The 26,250-nt window shown below is 40.4% G+C and overlaps 3 protein-coding genes across 7 annotated transcripts in view; all 3 read right to left on the bottom strand.

Moving 5' to 3' along the window:
- Positions 1 to 79: 79 nt before the first annotated feature.
- Positions 80 to 1,351, bottom strand: LOC140949020 (uncharacterized). Its single transcript, XM_073398276.1, has one exon. It carries the CDS (start codon positions 1,349 to 1,351, stop codon positions 80 to 82), a length of 1,272 nt encoding a protein of 423 aa, XP_073254377.1.
- A 9,210-nt stretch (positions 1,352 to 10,561) lies between these two features.
- LOC140948781 (uncharacterized) lies at positions 10,562 to 15,755 on the bottom strand. Its single transcript, XM_073398045.1, has 2 exons — positions 15,159 to 15,755; positions 10,562 to 14,829 (listed from the first exon to the last, which is right to left on the bottom strand). The coding sequence occupies exons 1-2, from the start codon at positions 15,745 to 15,747 to the stop codon at positions 10,643 to 10,645; spliced, it is 4,776 nt and encodes a 1,591-aa protein (XP_073254146.1). The 5' UTR covers positions 15,748 to 15,755; the 3' UTR covers positions 10,562 to 10,642.
- Positions 15,756 to 17,589: 1,834 nt separating this feature from the next.
- LOC140947583 (protein inturned-like) overlaps positions 17,590 to 26,250 on the bottom strand; it is a 34,284-nt gene continuing 25,623 nt past the window's right edge. For 4 of the 5 annotated variants that reach the window (XM_073396726.1, XM_073396727.1, XM_073396728.1 and 1 more), the window contains 12 exons: positions 25,666 to 25,834; positions 25,173 to 25,226; positions 24,904 to 24,966; positions 24,500 to 24,625; positions 23,705 to 23,800; positions 23,191 to 23,240; positions 22,587 to 22,688; positions 21,533 to 21,690; positions 20,747 to 20,948; positions 19,390 to 19,576; positions 18,939 to 19,084; positions 17,590 to 18,423 (listed from right to left, as the gene is read on the bottom strand). In XM_073396726.1, coding sequence (XP_073252827.1) covers positions 18,318 to 18,423; positions 18,939 to 19,084; positions 19,390 to 19,576; positions 20,747 to 20,948; positions 21,533 to 21,690; positions 22,587 to 22,688; positions 23,191 to 23,240; positions 23,705 to 23,800; positions 24,500 to 24,625; positions 24,904 to 24,966; positions 25,173 to 25,226; positions 25,666 to 25,834 — 1,459 coding nt within the window. In that variant the 3' untranslated portion in view covers positions 17,590 to 18,317. The remainder of the gene's footprint in view (positions 18,424 to 18,938; positions 19,085 to 19,389; positions 19,577 to 20,746; positions 20,949 to 21,532; positions 21,691 to 22,586; positions 22,689 to 23,190; positions 23,241 to 23,704; positions 23,801 to 24,499; positions 24,626 to 24,903; positions 24,967 to 25,172; positions 25,227 to 25,665; positions 25,835 to 26,250) is intronic. The other variant, XM_073396729.1, reaches the window with a different exon arrangement.

A 26,250-nucleotide genomic window follows, 5' to 3' on the forward strand; every position in this document is an offset into this window, starting at 1 on the left:
CTTCAGTTACAGCTTACCAACAAATAGCGTGAAGATAGTCCAATTACTATACTACAAGCTACGCAGGTAACGGAAACGTTTATCTCAGAATAAACCGTGTCGTTCTCCGTCCCGATAAACTAACTCCCGGCAGTCTTATCGGGAGGGATACTTCTCCCTCATCCTCTGCAGTTGGTGGTGCAGTTTCATTCTCATTGTCATCATCGTCACCGTAGTCCCCATTAGCAATTCGACAGAGCCTGTTATCCCCCTCTGTTGTTAAAATGATGTCTGATCCATCGGAAGAAAAGTCGAGTACTCGGGTTAGAATGCACTTGGGGGAATTCCCATTACAGACATCACCGGAGGTGTATGTTAGTGAATCACTTGTTTGGTTTAGCCACTTTAGGGATACTCTTTGCTGCACAAAATTTCCACCATTTACTTCTATTTGTACATCCTCCAGAAGAACTGCTAACCAGAAGGGTGAGATCTCTCTTCTACGGTTGTGTCTTACTGCCAATATGTCGTCTTTCTGGTAAATGGTTTGCACCCGTACAGCCGTACTCCGCAATGCCACATTAGCATCCACAACTTGGCAGGCTGTTGTTACGTCTTCGCTTTCCTCTAATGAGGCTGTGATGGTAGTGGGACACATACTAAGGGCATAAGGAAGGGTGCCAGTTAGCTCTTTCGTTTTTGAGCGGACATTTTCCTGTCTTACGCCTCTTCCATACTCCTTAGCAAATTCTCGCATCACAGTTTCTCGCCTTGGGTCTTCTTCTTTGCTATCTGTTCCTTCAGTGATTGCTGACAGCTTGTTTGGTCGCGTCTTGATGTTTGGGGGTTCACCTTTGATAATTTTCTCCGGATAATATGAATTGGGCCCAGTGAAATATGAGAAATCCTTCTGGTAAATGCGCAGCATATCGTCTTCCACGCAGCACGCTCTTCTGTAAGCGTAGTTAGCCACTGTAGGCATGTCGTGGTCTGCTCGCATTCCTTTGAAATAGCATTCCACGCCCAAAGTTGTCATACTTTCGAAACAGATCCTGTCCAGAAGGTGACTATGCCCAATCTCCGTTAGCGTGTTGGTAAGGCTGGTCAGCAATTCTAGCACTATGAGGAAGGACTGTCGGGTGCATCGAGGTATGGTCATGTCGGGACCGTTGGTATTTCGCTTGCCCGTCCTCTCCAGGGCTTCCTGTTCGTGGTTAGAGAGAAATGCAACCAACTCCTCGACAGATTTCACATGATCTTCAAATGTACGTGGTAGGTCTTCTTCTTTGGCTTTCTTGTCGAGTCGGAAAACGTTTGCATATTGGGCCATCTTACTTTGCAGGGGAATCAGTCCCTTTGCTGACGTCAACATTCTTATTGCTACGTTACCGGTATCGCATACGAAAACAGTGTTTCGATATACGCATAAAGCAGTAGGCTTGTTCCATCGACTTTGGACACCATCACGTTGGCCTGCAGTTTCTCCACACACTTTTGTTAGGGTTTCTTTACCCCCAAGCATCTCTTCTTCCTTCAAACTGAACAGTGCGTGTTCTTTGCTGGAGGACAAGAACACGGTTCCACCATCTGTCACTGCAATACCCATGAGGCCTGGAATATTCGAAATTGTTCTCAGTTTCAATCGTCCTCTCACTTGACAAAGATGAATACATGAACCATTCCCGTCTCCAACTAACAAGTATTGCTCGTCACGTGTTAAGGCTAATGAAGTTAATAAACTAGATCGATCAAAACAAAACAATTCATTTAACTGGCCGACGCAGTTAGTTTCCTCATCGTCTACAACACCAGAAATTGAAAAAATCTTGCCAAGACCAACGTCTGACACAAACAGTTCAACGCTACCCTTTGCAGACGCACATATGGCAAATGGTGACACCAGATCCGGTACATTACCTTCCGAAATAAGGGAAAGATCGTGTACATGGACTTTACGGATACGTCTACCGGCGCAATCTTCTTCCTCACTTTGGCTTTCTTCGGCGCTCCCTTGTACAATCTGGGAAGCGTGACAGAAAAGCGTTCGCAAATTGACTACTCTAACTCTTCTGTTTCCTTGGTCACAAACGTACAGCTTCCCGCTCTCTTTCACCGCAATACCAGCTGGGTTTCTAAATCTGGCCTTGTTGCCATAGCCATTAGTGTGCCCGGGCTCACCACCACCAGCGATTAATGTGACATTTGCTGGACAGTGCATGTCAACCATGAAGACTGCATGGAGACGTCTATCGGTAATAAACAGCCTGCTATGCTTTGGGGAGAATGCCAATCCTACCGGGTAGCTTAAAAGAGAGGCCTCGTTCTTTTTCCTGTGCTTGAATTCCAGTTCTGGAACTAATGTTGTGCTCACTCTTTCATCTGGAATGGAATCTTGAATCGCTTTCCGGTGAATCTCCACTGCTGTTTCTACATCCATCCGATCTTTGTTTCGAACTGCTTTCAATGAAACTGATTTCTTGATGTCTTCGTATTCTCTACGTAGCACCAAAAGCAGCCTTACATTCACTAGGTATCCATCAATGTCAATCCAATGCCAAAACTCTGCAGAACGTACTGACTTGATGTTGTGTGGGCAGTCAGGAATAGGGACTTGGTAGGGGTACTTCGCCCTGTCTGCTAGCATGGAATTCATAAAGCTCTTTTGCTTGGGATCGCAGTCAGTGGCCCAAACCAATAGGAACAGTCTTGCATGCGCATACTTTATCTTCTCTCATGCACAAACTACAAGGGCGAAGAAGACCTTTTCAAGCAATTTCCGGAGCTCTACGGTGAAGTAAATTCGATAATTTACTTTGGATTCACTTTGGTATGTTCGTTTCATTGATCAAATGCTCTATTTAATTAGCATGTCTGTAAATGGTATGGAAACGCTGTCACCTTCGAATATAATTTTGATCACAGAAACGCTTCAGTAAGTGTTCGCACAACCACCGCTTTTTGAGCAGAAAACACGAATAGAACAAACAACGACAACTCCACAGACCTTGAACTTTTCTTTTCTTTCTCCGCTTTTCTCTCTTTCTTTCTTGGACTCCTGTACATAAATTTGCAAGATAGTTATGTCATAATTCTGAACATGATAGAAACAGACAGATATAGCTGCTCGAAGTTTTAGATTACTGTTTCACACATTCTGATCTATTCAAAACCACGCCGCCAAAACATTTCCATCACAAAGTCACAAACACCGAATTTATAGACGTACGTATCTTTCCGACTCATGCTTTTTCTTGTGCTTCCCCATGCTGACAAAGATTGATAACGATCGATTGAGAAAAAAATTCAAAGTGATCTCTCGAGATGTCTGATTTCGACTGATTGAATCTGGACTGAATGAAAGACACCACGTCGACACCACGTGCAGCATGTCATTCTTTGAGTGACACTGATGACATGTGCCTGAAAGAAGCCAGTAACTGCAACCACCCCGACTACTGATACCACGGCCAAGAATAAGGATACTTTATATTATTATTCTTTTGACGTTACCTGAAATCCAAAAATTAGTTCCAATTGCGCCCAAACAGGAAGAGAATCTAAACCTCCGACTCCAAAAGCGCAACGGGGAAAAAGGTCGAAAGGGTGTCTTATAAAGAGCGATAATATACAGTAATATGAATCACTCCCTGGGATTCTGTCACGTCATTATAATGTGACCATTGTTTCAAATTGATACCCGATATGTCACAATGACAAGGGATGTTTCTGCGAGTGAAACACGCGTGAACATGCCTGTTGCGCGTCCTTGCGACATGAGATTTTCACGCAACAGTCGCTAAAGGAAAAGAAGAGGCCCTGGAACCATCACAACAGAGTGGATTCCTACAACCTGGATTCTGGATTACAATGCTTGGATTCCGGATTCCATTAGCTGGATTCCGGATTCCAAAGCCGTGGATTCCGGATTCCACAGACCAAAATTACTTGGATTCCGGATTCCGGATTACCTTACATGGGGCGAAAAGTTGTTCGTGTTGTTTATTCAAGATTGAAAGTTACATGCAATCGTTGAGAGCAACCTTTTCTGAAAAGTAGAAAACTAGCGAGGCAGAATTTAATGAAAAACGGCAGAATCTATATTCACACAGCAAAAATGGAAAACAAACCCACACACAGAGGAAAAATGTCGAATAAACGGTGCATAAGAGCAAGATTGCAGTACTTACAGCGAGGGTTATAAAGCTAGTAAAGCGACATCACGAGCCGCCTGTTTTGTTTTACTGTAGCGGTTTTCCTAGCTTACTTGCTTGATTCTCCTTTCAGATGTTTTGTCTGAATAACCAAATTCACTCAGTTTTCCCTAGCTACTATACCTGATCTTGAGTCCCAAATCCAGCGATGCCAACCTCTGGAGACCTAAAATCGGGAGACTGTCTTTTTTTCACTACCCCCCCGGAATTTCAACGAAACCCCCCCCGAAAAATTGACCCATATGACGTCTTACATGATGTACATACTATCAAAATTCGAAATCATCGTTTTGATGCTAGAAATAATCTTTGTCAATGACTAAATACGTGCAAAGGTGCCCCAGAAACCGTACTGCGAATAAGAAAAATTCAAGTTTTGAGCTAAAAATGGGCTAAATCTCAAAATAAGTCTGTTTTATTTTTTACTAAGTATTCAACATTTATAGTGGACGCCAAAAGCGGGAGAGTTGGCATCACTGCAAATCAGTAGTGACCTGAAATATATTGATCGCTGGCTCAAAGCTGATAAATCTCAATGTAGCCAAAACAGAGTTTATGGTTATTAGCTCGAGGAAGCAACTATAGTCCTTAAATGACTACACAATGAATATTCATATAGACGAGTACCAATAAACCAAAGCAAATCTCTTGGGCTTATCATTGATGAAAAGCTCTCGTGGAAGGCCTACATTCATGAAATCTCTAAAAAAGTATCCTCTGATATAGGAGCTCTTAAGCAGGTCAGGCCATTTGTTTCAATGCACACTGCAATTAAAATATACAAAGATCTTATCGAGCCACACTTTGATTATTGCAGCGCTGTACAGGGGCACCCAACGACCGTTTTCTGGGAAATGATCTGAAATGGCTCGTTATGCATCCTGGAGTGCTTTAAAAGCAATATAAATCAATAATTCGCATCGCTAAAATAATTTGATCTGTTTGGTCGTCCTAGGAGTGGTTTGAACCCCTCGAATTTTTTAGGGCTGTTTTTCGCCTTTCCCGAAAATAACAGCCTACAGTGAAAGCTTTCCGAAAACGTAAGATTACCTGGCGAGCTTTTCCCTTAGTCGAAATTTTTAGGGGTCCTTTCAAATTTTTTCCGAAAACTCTACCTCTTGTGGGAATGTCTTCGAATTTTCTAGGGCGACGTAGAATGTATAGAAAATTCTAGAGGTAATAATAAGAATAATTATAATAAAAAAATAAGAAGAACAAAATAAGAACAAAGAAAAGGCATTTAAGTGATTTTAAAGCCAGTTTCAAACGTCTTGTACCCTGCCGTACTAAATTCGCACGGCACTTACTGAAAGATCTGAAATATGGCATGGCAGTGACTGATTAGCCGGGATTTTGCTATTCTTAGTTTACGAAAGCTACGAAATTTCTAGGTGCCGAAACCAGAATCTAGAGATTACTACAAAATCCGAAATTCTTAGGTGAACAAACCACTCAAATCCCGAAACTCTGAGCCCAACAAACAGTCACCACGAAACATCTTCGAAATTTTTAGCTGTTCTAGGGCTCTCGAAAATTTTAGCCATTCTAGAGGGCTCCGAACAGATATTTCCCAGAAAACGGTCGTTGGGTGCCCCTGGCTGTATGGGATGGCTTGACCCGACAGCTTAGTGAGAAACTTCAAAAACTTCAAAATCGTGCTACCAGAGTTATCACCAAATCTAGTTCCAGATTTCTTCTTAACTTGCTTGGTTGGGACACTTTATCGGTTAGAAGGGCTAAACAAAAGGCTAATTTAATGTACAAGTGCATTAATAATCTCGCCCCCGCTTATCTCTGTAATTTGTTTGCCCCAAGAACACCGAATTACTATTTTCGCAACGCGAAGAAAAAATTAATGCTCCCAAAACCAAGAACTTATTACCTGAAGCGTAGCTTCAGTTACAGTGGTGCTCTTCTATGGAACAATCTTCCTGAGGAAATACATACATCAAATTCCTTAGGTTTCTTTAAGAGAAGTTCCCATAGATGGTTTTCTGATCAGTACTCCCACACGGCAGATATGTAAAACAGTTTTTGAGAATTTTTAATTAATTTTCTACGGCGTTGCTAAAACGAGGGTAAGGGTAACACCAAGGGTAAGGGTAAGGGTGGAGGGTGAGGGTAAGGGTAAGGGTAAGGATGAGGGTAAGGGTAAGGGTGAGAATTGTTGTAGGAATTCCAATGTAGATTTTCATCCAAAATTTCTCCCCTCCCCCCCCCCCCCACCCCCCCAAATTGTCTTCTTTATACTTTATATTTCTTTGAATTTTACAATTCGTGCGTCTTGGACTTGGCGCGGTTTGAAGACCATACATTTTAAGGGAAAGTGTTAGATGTACAGTTTGTTCGTCTCCAAATGTAACACATCTGAAAGATTGTCGGAATATTTTTTGTAAGATTAAGGATTGTGGACGCTCGAAGATTGCATGAAAAGGTGGTTTGCTTTTTAACCCTTTTGCGGATCACCTCGCCAACCCAGGGTCCCACATCCCCATATAAACAGTCCTTTAGTGTACATAGAATGATCGAAGACTATTAATCCATGCCTTTATTCAAGCCTTTCAAGAGCAAAAAATTAATTTGCGGTCACGTTGTTGGAAATACTTAACTGCAACAGAAACGCGAAAGCTAGCCAAACCTTGAAATTAGAACAGCCTTGGACCAGCCTTTCATTTTAAAGAGCACCGTTTTCCAGTAATATGCCAGATGATGCTTAATGGCAGGGAATTAATGACAACATGCCTTCTTAACAGTCACCCTTACCCTTACCCTTACCCTTACCCTCCACCCTTACCCTTACCCTTACCCTTACCCTTTGTGTTACCCTTACCCTCGTTTTAGCAACGCCGAATTTTCTATGTTAGACTGATGTTTTTAACCGTGTTTAAATAAAGTTATCATTCATTCATAGCTAATGCTAATAATAACGCAAGTTTTAAAAGAAAAATGGTTAAAAACCACCGATTTTGCTCATTCACAAACAACAAACAAACTTGTGAAGAAAGCTGCCAACGATTCCGTCCGGGTTAGCGGGCAAGATCGTAAAAAACCGCCCGCTCTCGGAACCAACTAGATTGCAGGATTTGGAGGATTCCGCCCGCTCGCAAACTTAGAAAGAAACAAAAACACTTATTTTGGTTCAAAGTTCAGTTTTTATCGATCGCCTTCGTGTCGTGTAGCGTTACATGCACAGTTATTTGACACGGTTTTAAATGTCAAAAATCAACAATCGAAACAAAGTGCAACTGATGCAAATTATTTGAAATGTCATGCATTACTCACAGCACTTCACTTTCCACTGGGAACTACCAGTTATTTCAATACACGATGCCTTTGAAGATCGTGATTTCCGAGATGAAGTTTTTATTATTTGAATTTTTTTTATACGGATACGCAAGGTCACGAAATTTATATGCGTCTAGTTTTGGCTAGCGTCTGTCTAGACAAATTTCATGAAGCTTAGTTTTTCCTGGTTTTTCTTAGCCCCTGGTGACGGTAAGATTAGTCTCAAATGATGTTGGGCAAATTGGCTATCCATCTAAAGTTGTCCGATCAGCTTGCATTTAATTTCAAGTTCTGTCTACTCAATACCAGATATCCTTTGCGCTGGCACGAAAAATTTCGGAGTGCTTTCTGTAACAAAGTGATGCTCAAAGACGATCTTGAAAGTGGATCGTCACATATCGGATACGTTACTTTGCCACTCTTCATGGCGGTGTGAACAGCTACTCATACCAGGCCGGAGTATTTTTCATGGTAAGCTGTCCGCTACGATGTAGACATAAGCTTAAACCTTTGAAGCCTTCCATCATTTCTTAATTCGAGCAAAGTGACTTCCCCTTTTTGTCTAAAGATTCCCCCTTTTGGGTATTTAATTAGGCCCCATGAACAGAAAACATATCCTGTTTTCGATATTTTCACATTTAAGAGATGGCTATTTAGAGACGATTCTCCGCTTCTCTACTTCTTGTTCCGTTCATCAGGTAGCAACAGAGGAATTCATCGTCACTAAACAATGAGTCATAGCGAATTCGCTCCACGATAAATTTACAACATTACCATAAAATTTTGCCCAAAAAGAATCCGATGTAATTAAAATACTTTGATCGTCCCTCAAAATTAGACACGAAAGAAAACATCTGCCGAGTTTATTGCACTTGGTGTTTTCAAGACATAAGCACCACTTCCGGGTTGAATAAATTTCGCTCAAAAAAGACTCAATGAACGCTCAATGAACGCACGAATGTTACCTTAATTGCACTAACCAGTTATTGTGTGCCTTCTACTCTTGTCACAATTTGAACGTCCTTATATCCCAATGCGTAAATAACCGTACTCCCCGTCAAAATCGGCGGCGAACTTTAATCTTTATGTAGAGACAACAGTGTAGTGAAAGACGAAAGCGAAATTGGCAGCAGGTTTCTTTCATTACACCCTGACCCGAAACATTGAATAGGCATCACGTGAGTATATGTCACATAAGTACGTCACGCAACTGTCTTGAAATAAACCATTGAAAAAATATCAGCAACGTTTTCAGCGGTCACTTCTGATGATGTATGTTGCAGCATTCGAAAAGTCAAGTTAAAAGATATAATTTTAATCAGGAGCATATTACTGTTTTCACACTGTCATTATGTTTGTTACCGCAGTTTGCGTATTACTTTTTGCTTTCACCAGATTTAATTTCGTAAAATGCTAACAAAGAAAAGGGTACCAGGGGAAATTAAAATATTGCCAACGAGGTTTATTTGGTAGGCCATATCTGCAAACACAAAAAACAGTTCTTGAAACACCACAAAATATTCCTGGAACAAAACGGACACTTTTCCAAACACAACACGGTATTATCTAAACACAACAAAAGTTTATTGAAACACAACACGGATTATTAAAACACAACAAAATATTTGCAAAACACAACACAATATTGGCTGCGGCCGCACTTGGGGACTTTACCGAGTAATTTGTCAAGTCGTTTAAAAGAACTGCGAGTGCGGCCGGGTTTTCTACAGTCTTAACCGAGTTCTAACCGGGTTATGCAAATCAAGCAAGAACAATAGATTTTCTTAACCAGGTTAGGTTTTTTTGAACCACCTTGCGAGTTTAACGCAGGTTAACCTTATCAATCAGTCGATCATCTCCACCTACGCGTGAGAATGGTCCAAATTTTGGCTTTACCATGCACGCAAGCACAGTTTCGAAATTACTTCTTTCGCTCCAAGTTCAGTATTTCTTTCTTAGTAACACAATTGAGTTAAGACTAGAGTTAAAACGTCGACCTCTTTTTCTCAGTAATACGGGGTCAAATTTTGTCAGTCACTCTAAGGCGAGCGTTATGAGTGACTCTAGCGAGCGAAAGAAAAAACAAAAAAACTGCGCAACATTGAATGACTTTGTGAAAGTCTAAATAGAGTCCGGCCGCTGACAAAAAATAACCTTGTTAACCTCTTTTAACCAGGTTATGTTCTGAAGAATTTTTTACCGGGTTTTTCAAAAACTAACCCGGTTAAGTTGCCAAGTGCGGCCGCAGCCATTTGCGATTTCTCCCGATTACGTAATGCAAGATTTGTTACTATACAAAGCATGAACCCATATTTACTCAACCGCTGACATGTTATGCGCCTTGATTGCAAACTCTCGCCGCTTTCTTTGTTATCCTCGCATACCTAGTTTCTGAGACGGCGAAAAAATGGTTTCTTTTAACTTGTTTATTTTTTCTTCAGATTTTTACTTACAAAAATAACTATGCTTACATCTTTTTAAGCAAATGCTAACTTTTTTTATTAAATAGGCATCACTTTAATATTTTTTTGTTACCAAGAATTCCAAATACTGTTCCCCCGCGGTAGATAGGTAGTGAAATGGTATACTCGTAAAATCGGTCACTTCTTTCTAATTTGACTTGTCTAAAGCTATAAAGACTTTTAAGGCTCAAAAAATTTGTAGAGCATTGATAAAACACGCTTAGAATTAGTTCCTATAGTTTCAGGTTTCACCGTTCAAAGGTCGTTCAATTGTACACACTGCGCTCAATGCCAAAAAACAGGTCTATTAGTGGATCTTTCCATATTACTTGTTCAGTGGAATGGTTTCATGAACCTGACCACTGCGATGAACGAACGTAATGCTCTGCTCCATTGAGCTCATCAAACCAACTGCAGAGCAGGAAAAAATTGAGTTCCCAGTATATATCCGATGGTGCGGGAGTGAAATGTCTTAGAATATATGAAAATAGATCATATTTTGAATTGCGGGTGGAGCATTACCTGCTTTCATCACAAAGGTCAGGGTTTGATTCCCAAGACTGATCGATTTTTCAGGTTTTTTATTTCACCAACTGATTCAACTGCGTGGTTCACCTACACTCTCGCCCTTGCATCCTCAGTTAATATTTGATTTATTAATATGTTCTAATCATTTCATAGCTATATCGATAAACATAAAAGTTTTCACCACCTCTGTACTGGGGGAAATTCATGAGTAAAAATTTCGATGGTTTTGGGATCTTTGAACGCCGCCCAACAAAACAACTTCTTGCCGAGATACATAAAAGCACCCATCATTCCGCAACCCATAATTAAATGATAAAGCTCTGGTTGATTTCGTATTTTAAAATCAAGAAACCGACTGCGATCATAAATTGTTATCTGCGCTTTGTAAGGGTTGTAATCATCGCTGGCGTAACCCTGTGGGTGAAGCATTTTGCCAAACACCAGTCCCTCTGAAGTTTGCATTTTTACAACAAAACGACTTCCGTCTCTTGGAGGAGGAGATGCATATAGTGGTCCCGTTGGCTCCAGACTCGGATGTGTTTGGGTAGTGTAAATGAAGCGTGGATCTTTCATTGGAATCCGAATTTCGATGGTATTTATCTGCCTTGTAGCTTTGCAGACTTTTTTGTGACTGCTCCAGTGCGATCTCTGACATTCCTTTCCACAATACCGTGCAGTCATACAACCTTTGCAAGGCAGCAATTTCGGATCATGTCGAAAGCAAAAGGCACAGTTTGTTTTCAAGGATGCTGCGTGCAGGTTTATTTGGGTCGTGTCATTTTGGTAGCACTGATTGTTGGATCTGTACAACGCTGAAACTGCATTAGGAAGAGAAACCTCAAAAGCGTCTTTATCGCCCCTCCGAACTGCCTCACTCTTCGTTGCCTCGTGCATTTCAAAATAAGCTCGGAGTTCCTTTGGAAAAGAAATGACTTCAAAATATTTCAATCCGTCATGAAATGCCGGTCCATAGTTATGATGTATGACATTGCCTTCCACAACACATGGAAGTCTCCCTGGACTTTGCCTACCAACTCTAATTCCACCCATCTTGTTGTTGCATATCTCATTGCCTTTGTAGTAACCGCCTGAATTGCACTCCACCCATACTCCCCACCAGAAATTTTCAAACACCGTGTTCTCTTCAAATACTATATTGTTTGCGTAAAATTGTACACGAATGCCATACGCACCGTTATGATAGATTTTATTCCTCCGTATGACCACTGCTTCGAACAGCAAACTGTGATGACCTACCACAGAGACACCTTCGAATTTGTTGTCAAAAATCTCGGAATTTTGTATAAGGACCCTTTTAGCTATGCTGTTGTTATATTTAGTTCCAGCAATGATAATACCCTCAGTGTTCCCGTGAACCTGGCAGTCATTTACTTCCAAGCTTCCTTGATCTATCACTCTTATTCCAGGTGACGACGCTGCTCCTTTACCATTTCTATTCACTTTGCATTTCATCAATGAAGCAAACGCGGTGCTATATTCCACCGTGATTCCTCCCCCGGGGCTGTCAGTGATGGAGCAATTAATAAACTTTGCCAGTCCGTAAACAACAACGGCGGCGTCCAGCGTGCAAGTGCTCTTAAATTTACAGTTGGTGAACTCTACGTCGCCATCCTCTTCAACATAAATAGTTCTTTGGGTTAAAAATGAAACATTGTGCACAAAACACTTCCTTTCGAAGCAAAGTCCACCACAGTTTATTGTCACTTCTGAACCCTCGCAACAGGCTGCTAAAGTTGTGCCCACAATTGCATTAGAGCCATCGGCATTTATCAAAACATTTGTAACCCCCACTTGCTTTTCGTCTTCAACAATTTGTGCATGCTTAACTTCGTAGCTCTTACTGGTAAGCAGAAGAACTTTCTTTCTTGAAGTTAGAAATCGACTTCTTATTATGCACTCTTTGAGTGATTCAGAAGACTCTACAACCTCCCAGTTTCCATCGAGGTGTTCAAACGTGTTTTGGAAAGCTTCATAACGGCGGCAACTACTTGCGTCATGATAATACGCCATAGCTGCGAAACATAAAGCGAAGCCTCTTCTTCCAAGCCCATTCAGAGCTAAGGCTTTCCTGGTATATCCCTTCCAGCAGTTAGGTCTAAGTTTAATGTACTCCTGGGAATCTGCGAGACACTCTTTATGATTTCCCAGTTTGAGATACGCAGTTGCACGATTGTTTAATAGGCGGGGATCTAAATGTTTTGCCATTTTACTTACTTCAAGTGCGTCGGTGTATGATTCTACAGCTTCTTTGAAATGTGCATCCTTAAAAAGCGTATTTCCTTGTAGACGCAACTTGTTTATTTCGGCAATCAGATGATCTTCATTTTCTAGAACGTCCTTGTTATCAGGTGGAGGACGAGATGAGTACAAAATGACTTTCTTTAACAGCGGAGGGAGAGGTAGAGCGTGAGGGAATAGCTTTTTCAGTTGGTCGAGAGTCAAGGTAGCGTTACTGTCAGTTGTGCAAGCATTGAGAATTTGAAACGAAAAATGTTCCGTTTCTTTTGCTTCTTCGTCATGACAATGCACACTTAACTGTATAGCGTTTTCATAAATGATACGTGAAGTCTCATGGGTTAGAACGATGTTTTTGTCATCCCTTCCGATGTCGTCTTGATCCAGGAAGTCTTTCAGATGGTTCTGTAGTTCAGAAGCATGACATGTTAACTTCGACCACAAGAAGAACAGAGAAGGATTCGACACGGCTGTTGATGGTTGTTCTTTAACACCTGCTACGATATCCAGCGGGATTTGATCTGGAGAAGGGTTATCTCTAAAGGCTTGGTGAAGAAGATTTACTGCTCTAAGAAGAGAGGAAGCGGTTTCTTTAATTGTCATTCTGCTGCGGATGACTTCTTGAACAAGACGGTGTATGCCAAGAGTATTCGAGCTTTTCCTTTGAAAAAGGGAAAATTTCGTCAATATATCTACGATTTGACATTTCATTGGCCAAATAAAGTTACTGCTTGATCGTGATGGCTCGTCTGTGGAGAGAAGCTGACAGTTGATCAATTCTTCGTGGATCTCGTTCGGTTCCAAAAAAGCAGCAGTCTCCACAAAATGAGAAGCGATATCACCGTGCGATGACTTTGTGACGTAATCAAAATTTAAAAGCCATGTGGTGTGCACTGCCAGTCGATTGTGAGATTCATATTCCCATGATGGTTTTATCCGTGGTTGTTGATTCAGCAGTTTTAGTCGCTGCACTTTGTACTCTTTAAGGTAGATGCTTATAGGACACTGAAGAGCCTTAATATGTGCACCGGCTTGTTCTAAAGCGAGAGGTAGATATCCCAGCTCACGAACCAGCTCATTTAGGTCAGCCTCATTTTCAGCAACTGTGCTGCCACATCGTGTAACAAGGAACCTCTTGGCCTCCTGTTCTGAGAACGCCAAAATATCTACACATTGATTTGCCTCGAGATCTATGGACTGGTTTACCACCTTTGATTCCCGTCTAGTTGTAAGCAGGATATGGCCTTTTGCTTGTCTTCTCCATCGTCCAGACAGAATCTTATGCATTTGTTCAGATAGATGTAGCTGGTCAACGTCATCTAGCACCAAAAGCCATGGCTTTGTCAGCTTTGATATCCATGTAAGAACCTTGGACAACGTCAAATCGAAAGAATCTGCCCATATTCCCAAACGCAATGCCAGGTCATTCATGGAGTTTTCCAACTTTTTATCGTTCTCCATTGAGATCCAAAATACACCTCCTTCATAATCAGCTTTATGTTTCCAGGCAAACTGAGCTCCCAAAGTTGTCTTTCCACATCCGCCGAGACCACAAAGGGCTGCCGTTTTTATTCCTTCACTTTTGAATGGGAGGTATCTTTCAAGTTTCTCCATTATTTCTTCTCTTCCTGTAAACCATTCGTTTTGATTTGGGGCTTCAAAAATGACATCTATAGGACTGTCTGAAAATGATAGATTGTCTATCTTTACCTTGAGCATTTCTAAATCCTTTTTCATGACTTGGCTTTTCACTTCCAGAGCTTTGCAGATGTCATTTACTTGTTGCTGTCTAGTTTCCCAGTGTAGTTCTGATATCCTTAGCATTTCCCTCTGATCCCTGTCTTTGGAGCTTATCTCCTCCTTAATCATATCTTGGTTTTTCCGCAGCTCCATACAAGTCGATTGCAATCTCTGGTGTTGATTCTTTAGCACCTGTATGGCTCTATTTAACTCAGACTTAAACAGAGCGAGAGTGGAACAAATGCTTTTTATATCCTTATCATCTTTATCTTTGAAGTCATCTAATGAGTCAGATAGTTGCTGAACTTCTTTACGCATGACTTGCAAAAGATTGTCATCAACCGTTTTACCAAGACATATTTCCAATCCTGCATCAGATATAAATGCACAGAGACCAATGATTAACATTAATACATTTTCTAACGTGATATTATTTTTGGCGCAGCTTAAATGTTCTTCAAGTTACGACTCAAGAGTAACGTGAAATCTCTCTACATGAATGAAAGGTTTGTTGATAACTTAAGGTTAAATCAAAGGTATTTGCAGCTTATTAGGCCCTTTCCACCTAATCTCTATACAACTGTTAAAGCTCTACACAGAATATATCAAACTACCTGCGAGACATTTACAGTTAACTTAACACTAAAGCGGGGTAACGAAAACGCGTTAACAAATTTGGTAGTTCTTTTCATTGTACCTTGTGTCCTCCACAATCTAAGTTCATCCAAAATTCTTGTTTCGTCAGCAGAGGGGAATCCCAAGTTTGCTACGAGATCCTGCATAAGGTCAAAGCAAACGTCATAATGTCCCGGCGTCCAAATTGTAAAGTCGCAATGCGCCCACTCGTTACGAACATTTAACCTCACATCTTCAGCAATCAGTTTGACAGACGCGAATGGCAAAGCTGCAGAGAGAACTGCAAGGGCTGCTGAAGAATCAAAGGCGTGGTCAAATGCATTGAACTGAGCCATGAAAGGTTTCATAAACAGCTTGGCCAAAGACACTTCATCCTTAACGCAGTAATCGTAAAAACTACGGTTAGGGACAGTGTGGTTATTGTTGATACTCTCGTAGTTTAAGTTTACAGTGGATGGTGGAATGCACTTCATGTGAAATGGGTACTTTTGTTTATCCAGACCACAGTGTCGCACCAGATGCTGGTAGAATGTAGTCAATTCACCTTTGATCTTATCTCTGAGGCATGGAGTAAGGACATGGTGAAGAGCAATGCCCACTACTAACCACCGGCGCTGCTCCTGAGAGCTTCCTGATAAGGGTGATGCCATTCAGAAAAGCTGTTGCTCCTCTAGGTGGATTTAGATAATTAATTGTCAACAAAGAGGAGACAGATGTGACTCTAAATCTCTCTACTGTAAAGTTTGGACCCTACGATAAAGAACAAATTGGGTGAATTTAGAATAAAACTTGACTCTATACCACAGTGCTTTGCTCATTTGCAAATCACGTTAAGCCAACATTTAGGCCGGTACTCTGATACAGAGGTTATATAAAAGTGTGGGAACAAAATATTTTCAATCATTCGACAGGCTGACCGGTTTTAGGCCGCCGTTACAGATATACAAACTCCACTTTATGATAGTCCAAATTCCTTACATTATTTTATTGGAATTACTGCAGCTAACTCTGATTAGTTCAGTCACCTGCATCCCGGTATACTTGGTTATTCGTTGTGAGGGGACGTCAAGGACACAAAATTTCGACGTTTCTCTCAGAAGAGATATTTCAGAGACCTTCGGATTAGTGGTGTGCTGGAAACAGGAGCATTTTTTTTTTTTTGATTTTTGATCTTAGAATATATTAAACGTGTTTTGCAAAATAGCCGTTCATGCATGCAATCCACGTCTAAGATTAGAACTTGACGTTGATTATTCAGTATTCACTCGTATCTTATGCAATTGCATACGTCAAACTTTGTATGCAAACTCACAGAACATACAAGCAATATCCTGGCAGATATTGATGCTCCTGTCTTCTACAAAGAGACAAGACAGAAGCGCCCTAATTTTGCCTTAAGTAGATGATCAGTCAGCTAAAACGAGGAACATTCTTTGCATTAATAAGACCTTATTAACGAAAATACAGGGTAAATCGTCGACAGAGTTAGCAAAAACTTTATCATGTAAATACCATTCTACATTATTCGACTTCTGAAAGAGCCAAATCTGTCACAAGTAGCGAAAAAAGCTGTCGATTTTTAGTTTTGCTTCGGCATCTTTCACCACTTCCGGGATTCGATAAATTACTCTAAAAATGTCACTTTCAACTCAATACTACTGAATTTACCTCTATGTAAACTTACCACCTACTGTATTAAGCTTTCCGCTGTGAACTTCTCGAAAGATTACACACAGAATCGTGGCCTTAACCAGAAATGACGGTCTCTCCGGCTACACGCAAAACCGAAAGTGGTTCTTGTCTAAGATCCGGGATACTGAAATAGTTTCGCTCGAACACGTCATATATCCACCTTACAATAGAATTCACGCTCGATCGAACATTTTTATTAGCGGTGGTCGCACGTTTAAAGTTCAGTAAAGTATTGTTTTATATCTAGCTGGATTCTTAACCACCCTCAAAATCGAAATGAGAGAGGACATTTTGTACATGAAATGTATGAAACTGATCAAGTATTTTACCTGACAATTTGATGACTACGTTTATTATCTGGACGTCAGAGCGAGCTTGCCTCAAAATTCTGCGCAGCCTATGCGTTTCGGGTCACATAGTACGAGCGAGTATGTGCGTTCTTCATCGGAATCCCTTGACCGAGAAGGACTGGGCAGAGGCTGTACAGCGACTAGGCACGAAGCAGGGCGTAAGGATTCGTTTACGCTCAATTCGCCACTAAAAAAAGGAAAAAAAAACTGGGCCTAGGTCACTTTTGCAAAGACTTCTGGGACTCTTTCTACGGAAAGGGAATAAACTTGTCCAATAGCTGACCGGCGCGTACCGGCGCGTCCCCCAAAACGATCCAGAAACAATTGCGGGACACATTTCGTCTCCAGTCCCCTCCTCGTTTCTGAAGGAGCAAATGGCATGCCAAACGTTCGGTTAATCCTCACTGAACTAACAATATCACGTGGGAACAAACAAACACTGAATGCATCTTAAGTATTTTATGTACAATTTATTGAAAAAATATAATAACAACAACTATTATACTGTTTCATAAAACATTCATTTGTTATCGTGCTTTACGCGGCAACAAGCCATACCGTTAGCCAATGAAAACTGGACTTCTATGAATATTAACAATTATAAACGTTTCTGTTGAGTACAGAGAAAGAGACAGTACCATCAGATTGCTTTACCCAAGGAAGCCGATCCCATGCTTTTATGACATATGAATTTAGTCAGACTTAGCGATATGAATACTTATTATTCCATAGTCATAGAAACTTATTTCATTTGATCTTGGGCGAGGAATGCATCGTTTTGTACCCTTAAAAATTTAAACTCGACAGCAGTTTGTGGAACCGCTACTTTGAAAACCTTACAAAATGATTTGCCTCATAAATTTTGTTTTTGGCCTTTTGAAAACTTCAAGTGTGGGAATAAAGATTAATTCATGATTGCATTTTCTTCGCAACGTTTTAAACAACAAAAACGCTCTTTTCCATTTCTGAAAGCGATGAGTTCACTGTGAATCTTGCTTCCAAATAATAATTCTAATAGCTGTAGCATTTACACTTCAAAATTTTGTGAAGTGCATCTGTTCGACGGTAATCCTTTACCCGAATATCGGCATACTGCACTACTGCAGCCGGAAGATTTACAGATGAGGAAGTTCTCTGGCTACACAGGAGTTGGAGGTTCATGATGATATTATCCGTGGTCAAACTCCAAAACCCAGTTTGAAGGCCAACTCTACCACGGATTGAGGCACTGACTGGTGGTGACACACGTACAGTTCATGCGGATGATCTCCTGGTAGAAGCCGTCTAGGTTCAACAGAAGAAAGTATTATGAATTAGCTTTTAATATCACTCACATTTGACTTACCGGTAAACGTGCTGGTATATGCTTTCAAACGCAGTTTCCTTCCCCTCCGAGAAATCATTTTAAATAACACACTCCAATAGGCCATTTCCGAGTTCCAAAATCTCTCACTTGCAAAACGAGGCTAAGTGCAAAACCCTTCTAAGGAAAATTAGTTTTTATGGATGAGAATAAAAGCTCATTTTCATATCAATGGCTTCGCACTTAGCCTCGCTTAAAAACAGACGCTTGGGGCAACCGGAAATGGCCTATTGGGCAGCTTGCCGCAACAGACGGCTCTTTCACACGTCAAATATATACAATGACGACAAGAAGAAGAAGAGAAAAAAAGAAATAGCAATAAAAAGAAATACGAAGAAAGTAAACTAAAAGGCAACCTCTTACTGCTCCCCCCTGTAGCATGACACTAGAGCTCGCCTATTTCCTCGTAACAAGTTGGGATTGTTTCTAAACGTACCCGATAACCCAATACTTAAAGATTGACGGAGATTTCTTCTGTTCACTTGCGTTGTCTGGAATTCGGTGGAACATCACTCCATGTTCGACCGCACCCTCCACTCCGGTACATGTAAAACGGGCGTTGGGATTTTTCTGCTTTAAGCGCTGTTGAAGGGAAAATACTATTACAACAATTGCTTGACTCCAGATATGGAATATTTGTGCAAAACAAGCATTACTGTTATTACAATCAAAATCACCAGTGCGAGACGTAACACAGTCTCCTCAATTAGCACTTCGTGTAAGATACACTGGCACTTAGATAAAGTTCACGAATCGTAAGAAAAAGAAAAACAAATTGCGTCACCATAAGGTCATTTCCAGTCTATATACTGTAATTAACCGCAACTCTCTACAAATCAGCGCTCGAGAAAATCGCTCAGTTATTGTAAAATGGCTTTTCGACGTACCTGCTTGTAATAAGGAGAAAATAATCTACGCATGGAGAGACAGGTTTTCTGGAACGTGTTCACCACCTCTGCATGTACCAGTCCTCCCGTAGTGGGAGCATCGCCATCATTCGGACACACTACAATGCCATGAAATGAATCCCAGCTCACATAATGAAACAAGGTGTTATCTATACCACCAGTCAACCTAGCATGGCAGAAAACACAGTCAACTATGGTCGTGTTTACGTTGTGGTTTAAGTTTTTTCACTTAGTCGAAATTATGATAATTATTGAAGCAAAAATAATACACCAAATAGTCACGGATAAACGTGCACCACAACAAAACCACCACCTAAACTCCCACAAACTGAGAACGGGTGTACATGAATACTATTTAGCTGTTTAAAATAATATTGTGGGTGAAATGTAAGAACAGAAATCAGCAAGGCTACAGAGATTCTTGTATAACCTTGTAAAATTGTTTCGGTAAGTGTTCGTTATTTGTTTTATCAGCCAATGGATGGAAAGATCAAACCATGGCCTACTTGTTATCCCGCCAAAGAAAACCCTAATATGGAGAAGGCATTGTTCGATTGACCAATCGTGTTGCAGTATGACGTCAAAGCAAAGTATCGGCTCAGTTGATTTCTAGAAAGTTCTCGGGCATGAAGTGTTTTTTACCCGAGCGTTCGCTTAATCAAACAAACTCGACGCACGTTTATATCCGTTTAATAAACCAATCAAATCGCTCTATTTCCGTTCGTTTGTTCGCTTCTGTTTGTTCGCACATTTTCATATCAAGGTCATACGAAAATCGCTCTATTTATTGGGAACCTCAGTATGAAACCACGACGGCGACGGCGACGGCAGCGGGAACGTCGAAAACACAATTGGTTTAGACCCCGTTTACCCCGTCTCGACAAATGTTTCAATGGACAAATTTTTTCCCGCGCAAGCCGTCTACACGGAACCGTGCAAATTCCGCTACAGATTGCAGCACTGTTTGCCCTTCAAAAACTCACGCAAGGTCTCGCAGGTCCCTTGTAAACGTAGGGCAAATCAGTGCAATTTTTTTTTCCGTTTAAAAATTTTTCCAGACCCGTGTTAACGGGGTCTTAGTAAGCAAAACAAAAGCTCTGCACGTGCATCATAAAAACTAACTTCGCCCAACTAACGAAAACTAACTTCACTGACTTGAAAAAGGTAACGACAAATGCGATAAATGTTACTGTCTCTGTACTCGGACGGGGTACCTTCTCGGCTCTCCTTACTGGATGACATGGAATTATAGCGAAAAAGTTTGAAGTCAATGTTTCAGCGACGTTTTCATTGGCCTCAAGGCCCTTAACATCCTAACTTTGACGGTTATACTTACTTTCCTGTGACCACTTGAGACAAGTCCGGCATATTTTCAGGTAAACTCTTTCTGAACGTTCCTGCAGAGTTGAGAGAAAACTGGGACCGCAACGATCTCAGTTTACCTTTGGCTCCGAAGCTGCCCAGACTTCCAGAACTATCGGATCCTGTGCGGCGAATAACCGAGGGTATACTCCCACTATCGTTAGAATCTACTTCATCTGAAAAGCGATAATGTGAGAAGACAAGGAGCTTATTTGATTTGGTGTAACACTCTGTTTTAAATAACCACAAATGAGTCTCTGGTTGGACTTTCAATTATCTGACTAACTGATTAATTGATTGAATGACTGACTGAATGAATTACTAACTGTTGGCTCACTCCTTGACTGAATGGGTGGTTCCAAACAGAATGATCGACTGATTGGCGAAGAGCTATCAATTGAAACGGAAGCTTTCAAATCTCTTTCGATAAGGTGGACAATTAAACTTTTTAACTTGACCGACCGACTGATGTGAGTGTTATACTTCTGTGACTGACTGACTGAGTGATTGTTTTGCAGAGTGATTGGCTGACTAACCGACTCAATAACTGGCTTAATGGCTACCTAGCTAAGGGACTGGCTAACATTGACTGGACTGGAAAACAAACTGAAAGGCTAACTGACTGCTGCCTTGCGCAAAATTCAAACAAACTTACTGACTGATTGACAATATGTCAATGACTTCCTAATCCCTTAGCGGATTAGTTGACTGACAAACTTCTGACTGTTTAGCGAACGTCACTAAAGAAGAATACAAATACCTTGTAGTCTCAAGTTATCTAAACTGCCGTGCTTTTTCTGCGAGGTGGGAGTGTCGGAGCCACCAAAGCTTGAAGACGACTTCTGTAGTATTGTCGTTGGGGGACTTATAAGCAGAGCGTCAGCTGAGGCCAGCGGAGGATTGCGAGGGCTCCGTAAACTGAAGAAAAATAGTAGTATATGTACAACAAAGCAATAGGTAACGAATAACTTGTGAAGCTATAGCACGTATTCCTAGTACATGTTCCGTCTAATCCTAAGGTTAGCGCTCCATGCCGCGAATGAAGAAACGGGCAGAGGGCTGTATATCCGAGTAGAATTATGATTCCGTGGGTTGTATTTAACTCCTGAAATGCAGTTTTCTTGGGCTACCAGAACGCACGATATTTCACGGTATACCACTCAAAGGCATTGCATGACTGGTGTATAGTATAGGGCATGAATGAGCCTTGTAAAATTTTTATACTATAGAGCGGTTTTCATTTGAGTGTCGAAAAGTAATTGGTTTTGCACTTTCTACACGATGCGATTGGCTTAAAAGATTCGCGCCACCTTTTCATCCAATCAGAAGTAAAACCAAAGCCAATTGTGACGCGCTCGCATGCATTTTCCCGCGCTTTGCGTCAGCCGCATGTAATTACTTCGAGTTTTGATTGGTTCAATGTATTGTCTGTGTCCTATGTGATTGGCCAGAGTAATTACTTTGGTTTTGGTTTTACGACACTCAAACGAAAACCACTCTATTCAACTAGTTTGATCACGATTTGAAAGCCGTGTGCTTGAAGGCACATCGCTGTGAAAATCTTTTTGAAATGTTCGGTTTTGCACATTGAATTTTTAATTAATTATAATTAGCTTAAGTCTGTCACTAGCTTAAACAGCAAGCACGACCACGAGTTGGCTGAAAGAATTTCAAGTGGAGGCTTCGCGAAAGTTTTTCCACTTAACAACTCAACTGAAAATATCTGCTCTGACAATAAAACTTAACGTTTTTATCACTGCAAATTCTGTACATAAAACATAAAAACTGTGTCTAAGTTTAATTATGCACTGTACCTTGCTTCACAAACAGAAGGAATGTCCATGGATTCAATTTGATGCAAAGTGTTTTTGACTTGATCCACATAGTAAGTATTCGGTGGAGGGTGGCCTTCAGCCCTTCATAATAAATAAATAAATAAATAAATATAAATATAACATAATATAAAAACAACAAAAGGAATGAAAGGTATGAAAAATTTCACCATAATTTATTTACAATGTGACAGAGTTATAGCTGTGAAACTATACGAAGTCAAGTGTAAGGCTTCGAGCGTACCACCAAAGACAAAATAAAAAAAAAATGTTCATATGAGGCCTTAAACTACTGTCCGTTTAAAAAAAAATAAAAATCCAAGCTTTTGCCGATCAACGGCATCAATAGGGACGAGGAAATATTCCACGTAGCGCTATAAATATATACAAAATTGGTGTAAGGTAATATGTGTAAAAGTTGAATAAAATAATTTATACATGTAAGAGTCTAATGACCAACTGCCTTTGGACAAGGGTCTCTCAAAATGCATAAAATATTTGTCTCTAAAACACTAAAGACAAAATTATGACACATGAAGTAAAGTTACTTGCCATTCAATACATGTAACTTCGTCAGTATGCTTACCGTTTTGAGATACCTCCCGCCTCTAATAGGACACACATAAGCCAATGTTTCTAAACAAAAAAATGTAATAGTTTATTCATGAATAATACTAATCTATCAAAATTAATGTGGTTTCCCCTGTATTTAACTTTGTTACCGCAATAAGAATGGAAATAAATAATCAACAAACCAATTCTTCTATACACTTATTTATGTACACTTGGGTAGGTCTGCTCAGGAGTGGGGTTGAGAGATGCTTCAGTAAATCTCAAAATCAGTAGGCACCAGACTGCTGACACTGACGCAGACATTGTCACGAGCACCAAAGTGAAAAACACGACAAAACAGGTAGCAGTAGAAAAAATTCTTATAAAGGCACTCTTTAATAGCAGGTATTTCACCAAGACACCACCTGTAAATTTTCAGTGCTCTTGGAAATGTTCCCACAAGTTATCTCTTAGCCTGAAAACTCCCCCTGTATACCACCACCCTCCCTTTCCCCTCTTTTACATAAATCACTATAGGCGTGTCTTACCATTCCTACTATGAGCAAGAAATATCTTGCTGAAGGTTCACGATACTCCTTGTCCTCTTCTCTTCTGCTCTTAGAACTTCTTCTTGTTGGAAAAACCTGGAGACAATTTATTTTAAACTAGTGTGAACAGCACTCGAAAAACAACAACCACAATACTTGAATTCTAGCACGGCGTCCTTAGGGCAAGCACTCACGTTTTGTTTGCCAAGGGCAGCTACTTGCTTGTCTTAGCTTATGATTTTGCTAGGGAATGACTTGCCTGGATCCTTGCCCGTCAGGCAAGTGAGCAAATCAAAAGTTTTGTTGCCCAGTAAGAAAAGCTACCTGTCCCAGACAACTAGACAGGACAAAGTTTTGAGCCCTAGTGAACAATCACAGTGATCTTCTCAACCTTGTTCTTAGGTTCCCTTCTACTCGTCCGGTAGGAGAGAGAACCTTGCAACGAGGTTTTGATCTTCTTGCTTTTGCAACTACATGAATATGTGTATGGTGAAAACCAAGCATATACAGTTGGACCCAATCAAGCAACCACCCTCAGATAAGGGACAAAAGGACACTTTTAAAAATTTCTGTTTACAGTGACTAACAAAATCTGACAAGACCATACAATGGGGTGACTATAAAAGGAACCACTTAATAGGGTTGGACTGCACTGTAAATCAATAACAAAGACTTCAGTAACAATTATATTTAAAAAGCTGGTAATTTGGCTTAACTGAGCAAAGATGCAGAATACAAAAAAAAAAATTCAATAAATAAAACAATAAAAATAAAAATGACAGAAAAAAAACCTACCTCCCTCCAGATGACAAGTTGTCCAACACGCTGCTCTGCACTCATGGCCAGTAAACAGTGATATTTACAATATAATACAACATCTTCTAAATCTTCTCTTGGTAAATGATTAGCAACTAAATATCCCTGCAAAATAGTAATGGGAAATTTATAAAAAATAAACTCAAACGATAATGCTTTTACTTGATTTTAATAATGGAAACCAGCTCAAAAAATTTATTTAGCAGAACAGTTGTGCATAATTTCTTGTATCATGAGGACAAATTTTTGCTGCCAACATTCACAAACTCAAGTGCCCCACTTAGTGTTGCTACATTCTACTATAAATTCAAAATGCATAAGAGTTTTATATACGTAATAGAAACAGACTCACAGAATGCCTGACAAAAATTATTAATCCATACCTTATAAAATATGCTAGATCCTAAAATTGTATATAATCTTCTAATTTGAAAATAGTCATCTGCCTGAAAAGAAAAGAAAAGAAAGAAAAAAAAATGTAGTAGTAAGGACAAACTACAGAACCCCTCAAATGTAAGTTGGCTTTAACTCGTTCTTGTTGTTCTCGTTGGAGCAATCACGTGGGTTGAGGTATACACCTTAGAATTGATTAGTTTTTTTTTATAGGATGGAAAACTTGAAGGAATCACTTAAAGGGATAAAACCGACTTACAAATTCTCCATAATCAGCTGCTTCCAATTCACTGAGGCAGCAATGAACATCCACCTAAATACAGCATACAAACAAAATAATTATATTAAAAGGACTGCTATGAACTGACTGCATTAAGGACGCTGTGCTGTAAGAAAAATTCTAGGGAGAAATCCAGGGTGTCCAGCATATGATTTCTATGCAAAAACTAAGAATTCTTAGTTGCTCAAGGTCAAAAATAAGGTGCCAGGGGCCATGAGTGATGCTAGAGCACAGCCCTGTCAGCATGATACATGCTCTATATCAGTAAAAACAAATAACAATTAAACACTCAATATGACTTCAAGAACCATTCTCTTCCACTGTTAACATTAACTGTGTGCTCTGTCCTTTTTAAAGTAGATAATTTTCATGAAAAATAAGAAATGTTATTATAACTCATGAGGACAGACTGACCCAAATAATTGAACAATATGCTTTCATTTAGTTACTGGGTGCTCAGCCATGACCTTACCTCTGTAGTTAAAGGTAGATTCAGCCACTGGACACCAGGAAAAATATCTGGTAAAGTAACATTTTGGCCATCTTTATCTGCTGCACCAGGAGGCTTTCTTAGAGCTTTCTCAAACAACAAGGAGAAAAGGTGGTCCAGCCATGTTTTGTTTATCTTGTCAGAGAATGCCCTGTACAACAATGATACAATGACATAAGAATCAATCGAACATTAAGGACTCAAGGTAAAGAGCTCTACTGTTGTCACTGTATGTATGTTGCAGTATTTGCAAAATGCAGTTGCTAAAAAGACACCTTCAGCCACTACCTGGAGTTGCTCAATGGACAAAAATAGGAGCCTTCTGACAAAAACAATTTTCATGCCCCCACTCCCTTTTCCTGCCACCCTCCACCGAGTCCTGCTCTACCTCCACCTAATCCCCATCTGCAGGCTATTAACCCTTTAAAACCTATTACCATGTGGCTGTATCTGCAAGTGGGCAGGATGAAGCCAATCCTATGTTCTGATAGGCTAGGGGAGTGGGCAAGATCGGTGCATCGTTCTTGCTTGGGATTTCCTGAATTGGTCCCACAAGAAAAAAGTTCC

Source organism: Porites lutea, chromosome 9 (genome assembly GCF_958299795.1).
Source record: "Porites lutea chromosome 9, jaPorLute2.1, whole genome shotgun sequence".
NCBI classification, from domain to species: domain Eukaryota; kingdom Metazoa; phylum Cnidaria; class Anthozoa; order Scleractinia; family Poritidae; genus Porites; species Porites lutea.

What these genes read in the sequence shown, in the direction of transcription:
- LOC140949020 (XM_073398276.1), bottom strand. Translation starts at nt 1,351, where the DNA reads ATGTTGACGTCAGCAAAGGGACTGATTCCCCTGCAAAGTAAGATGGCC.
- LOC140948781 (XM_073398045.1), bottom strand. Translation starts at nt 15,747, where the DNA reads ATGGCATCACCCTTATCAGGAAGCTCTCAGGAGCAGCGCCGGTGGTTA. An exon ending in TAGATTGTGGAGGACACAAG is followed by an intron (nt 14,830 to 15,158) that starts GTACAATGAAAA and finishes TATCTGATGCAG; the next exon opens with GATTGGAAATATGTCTTGGT.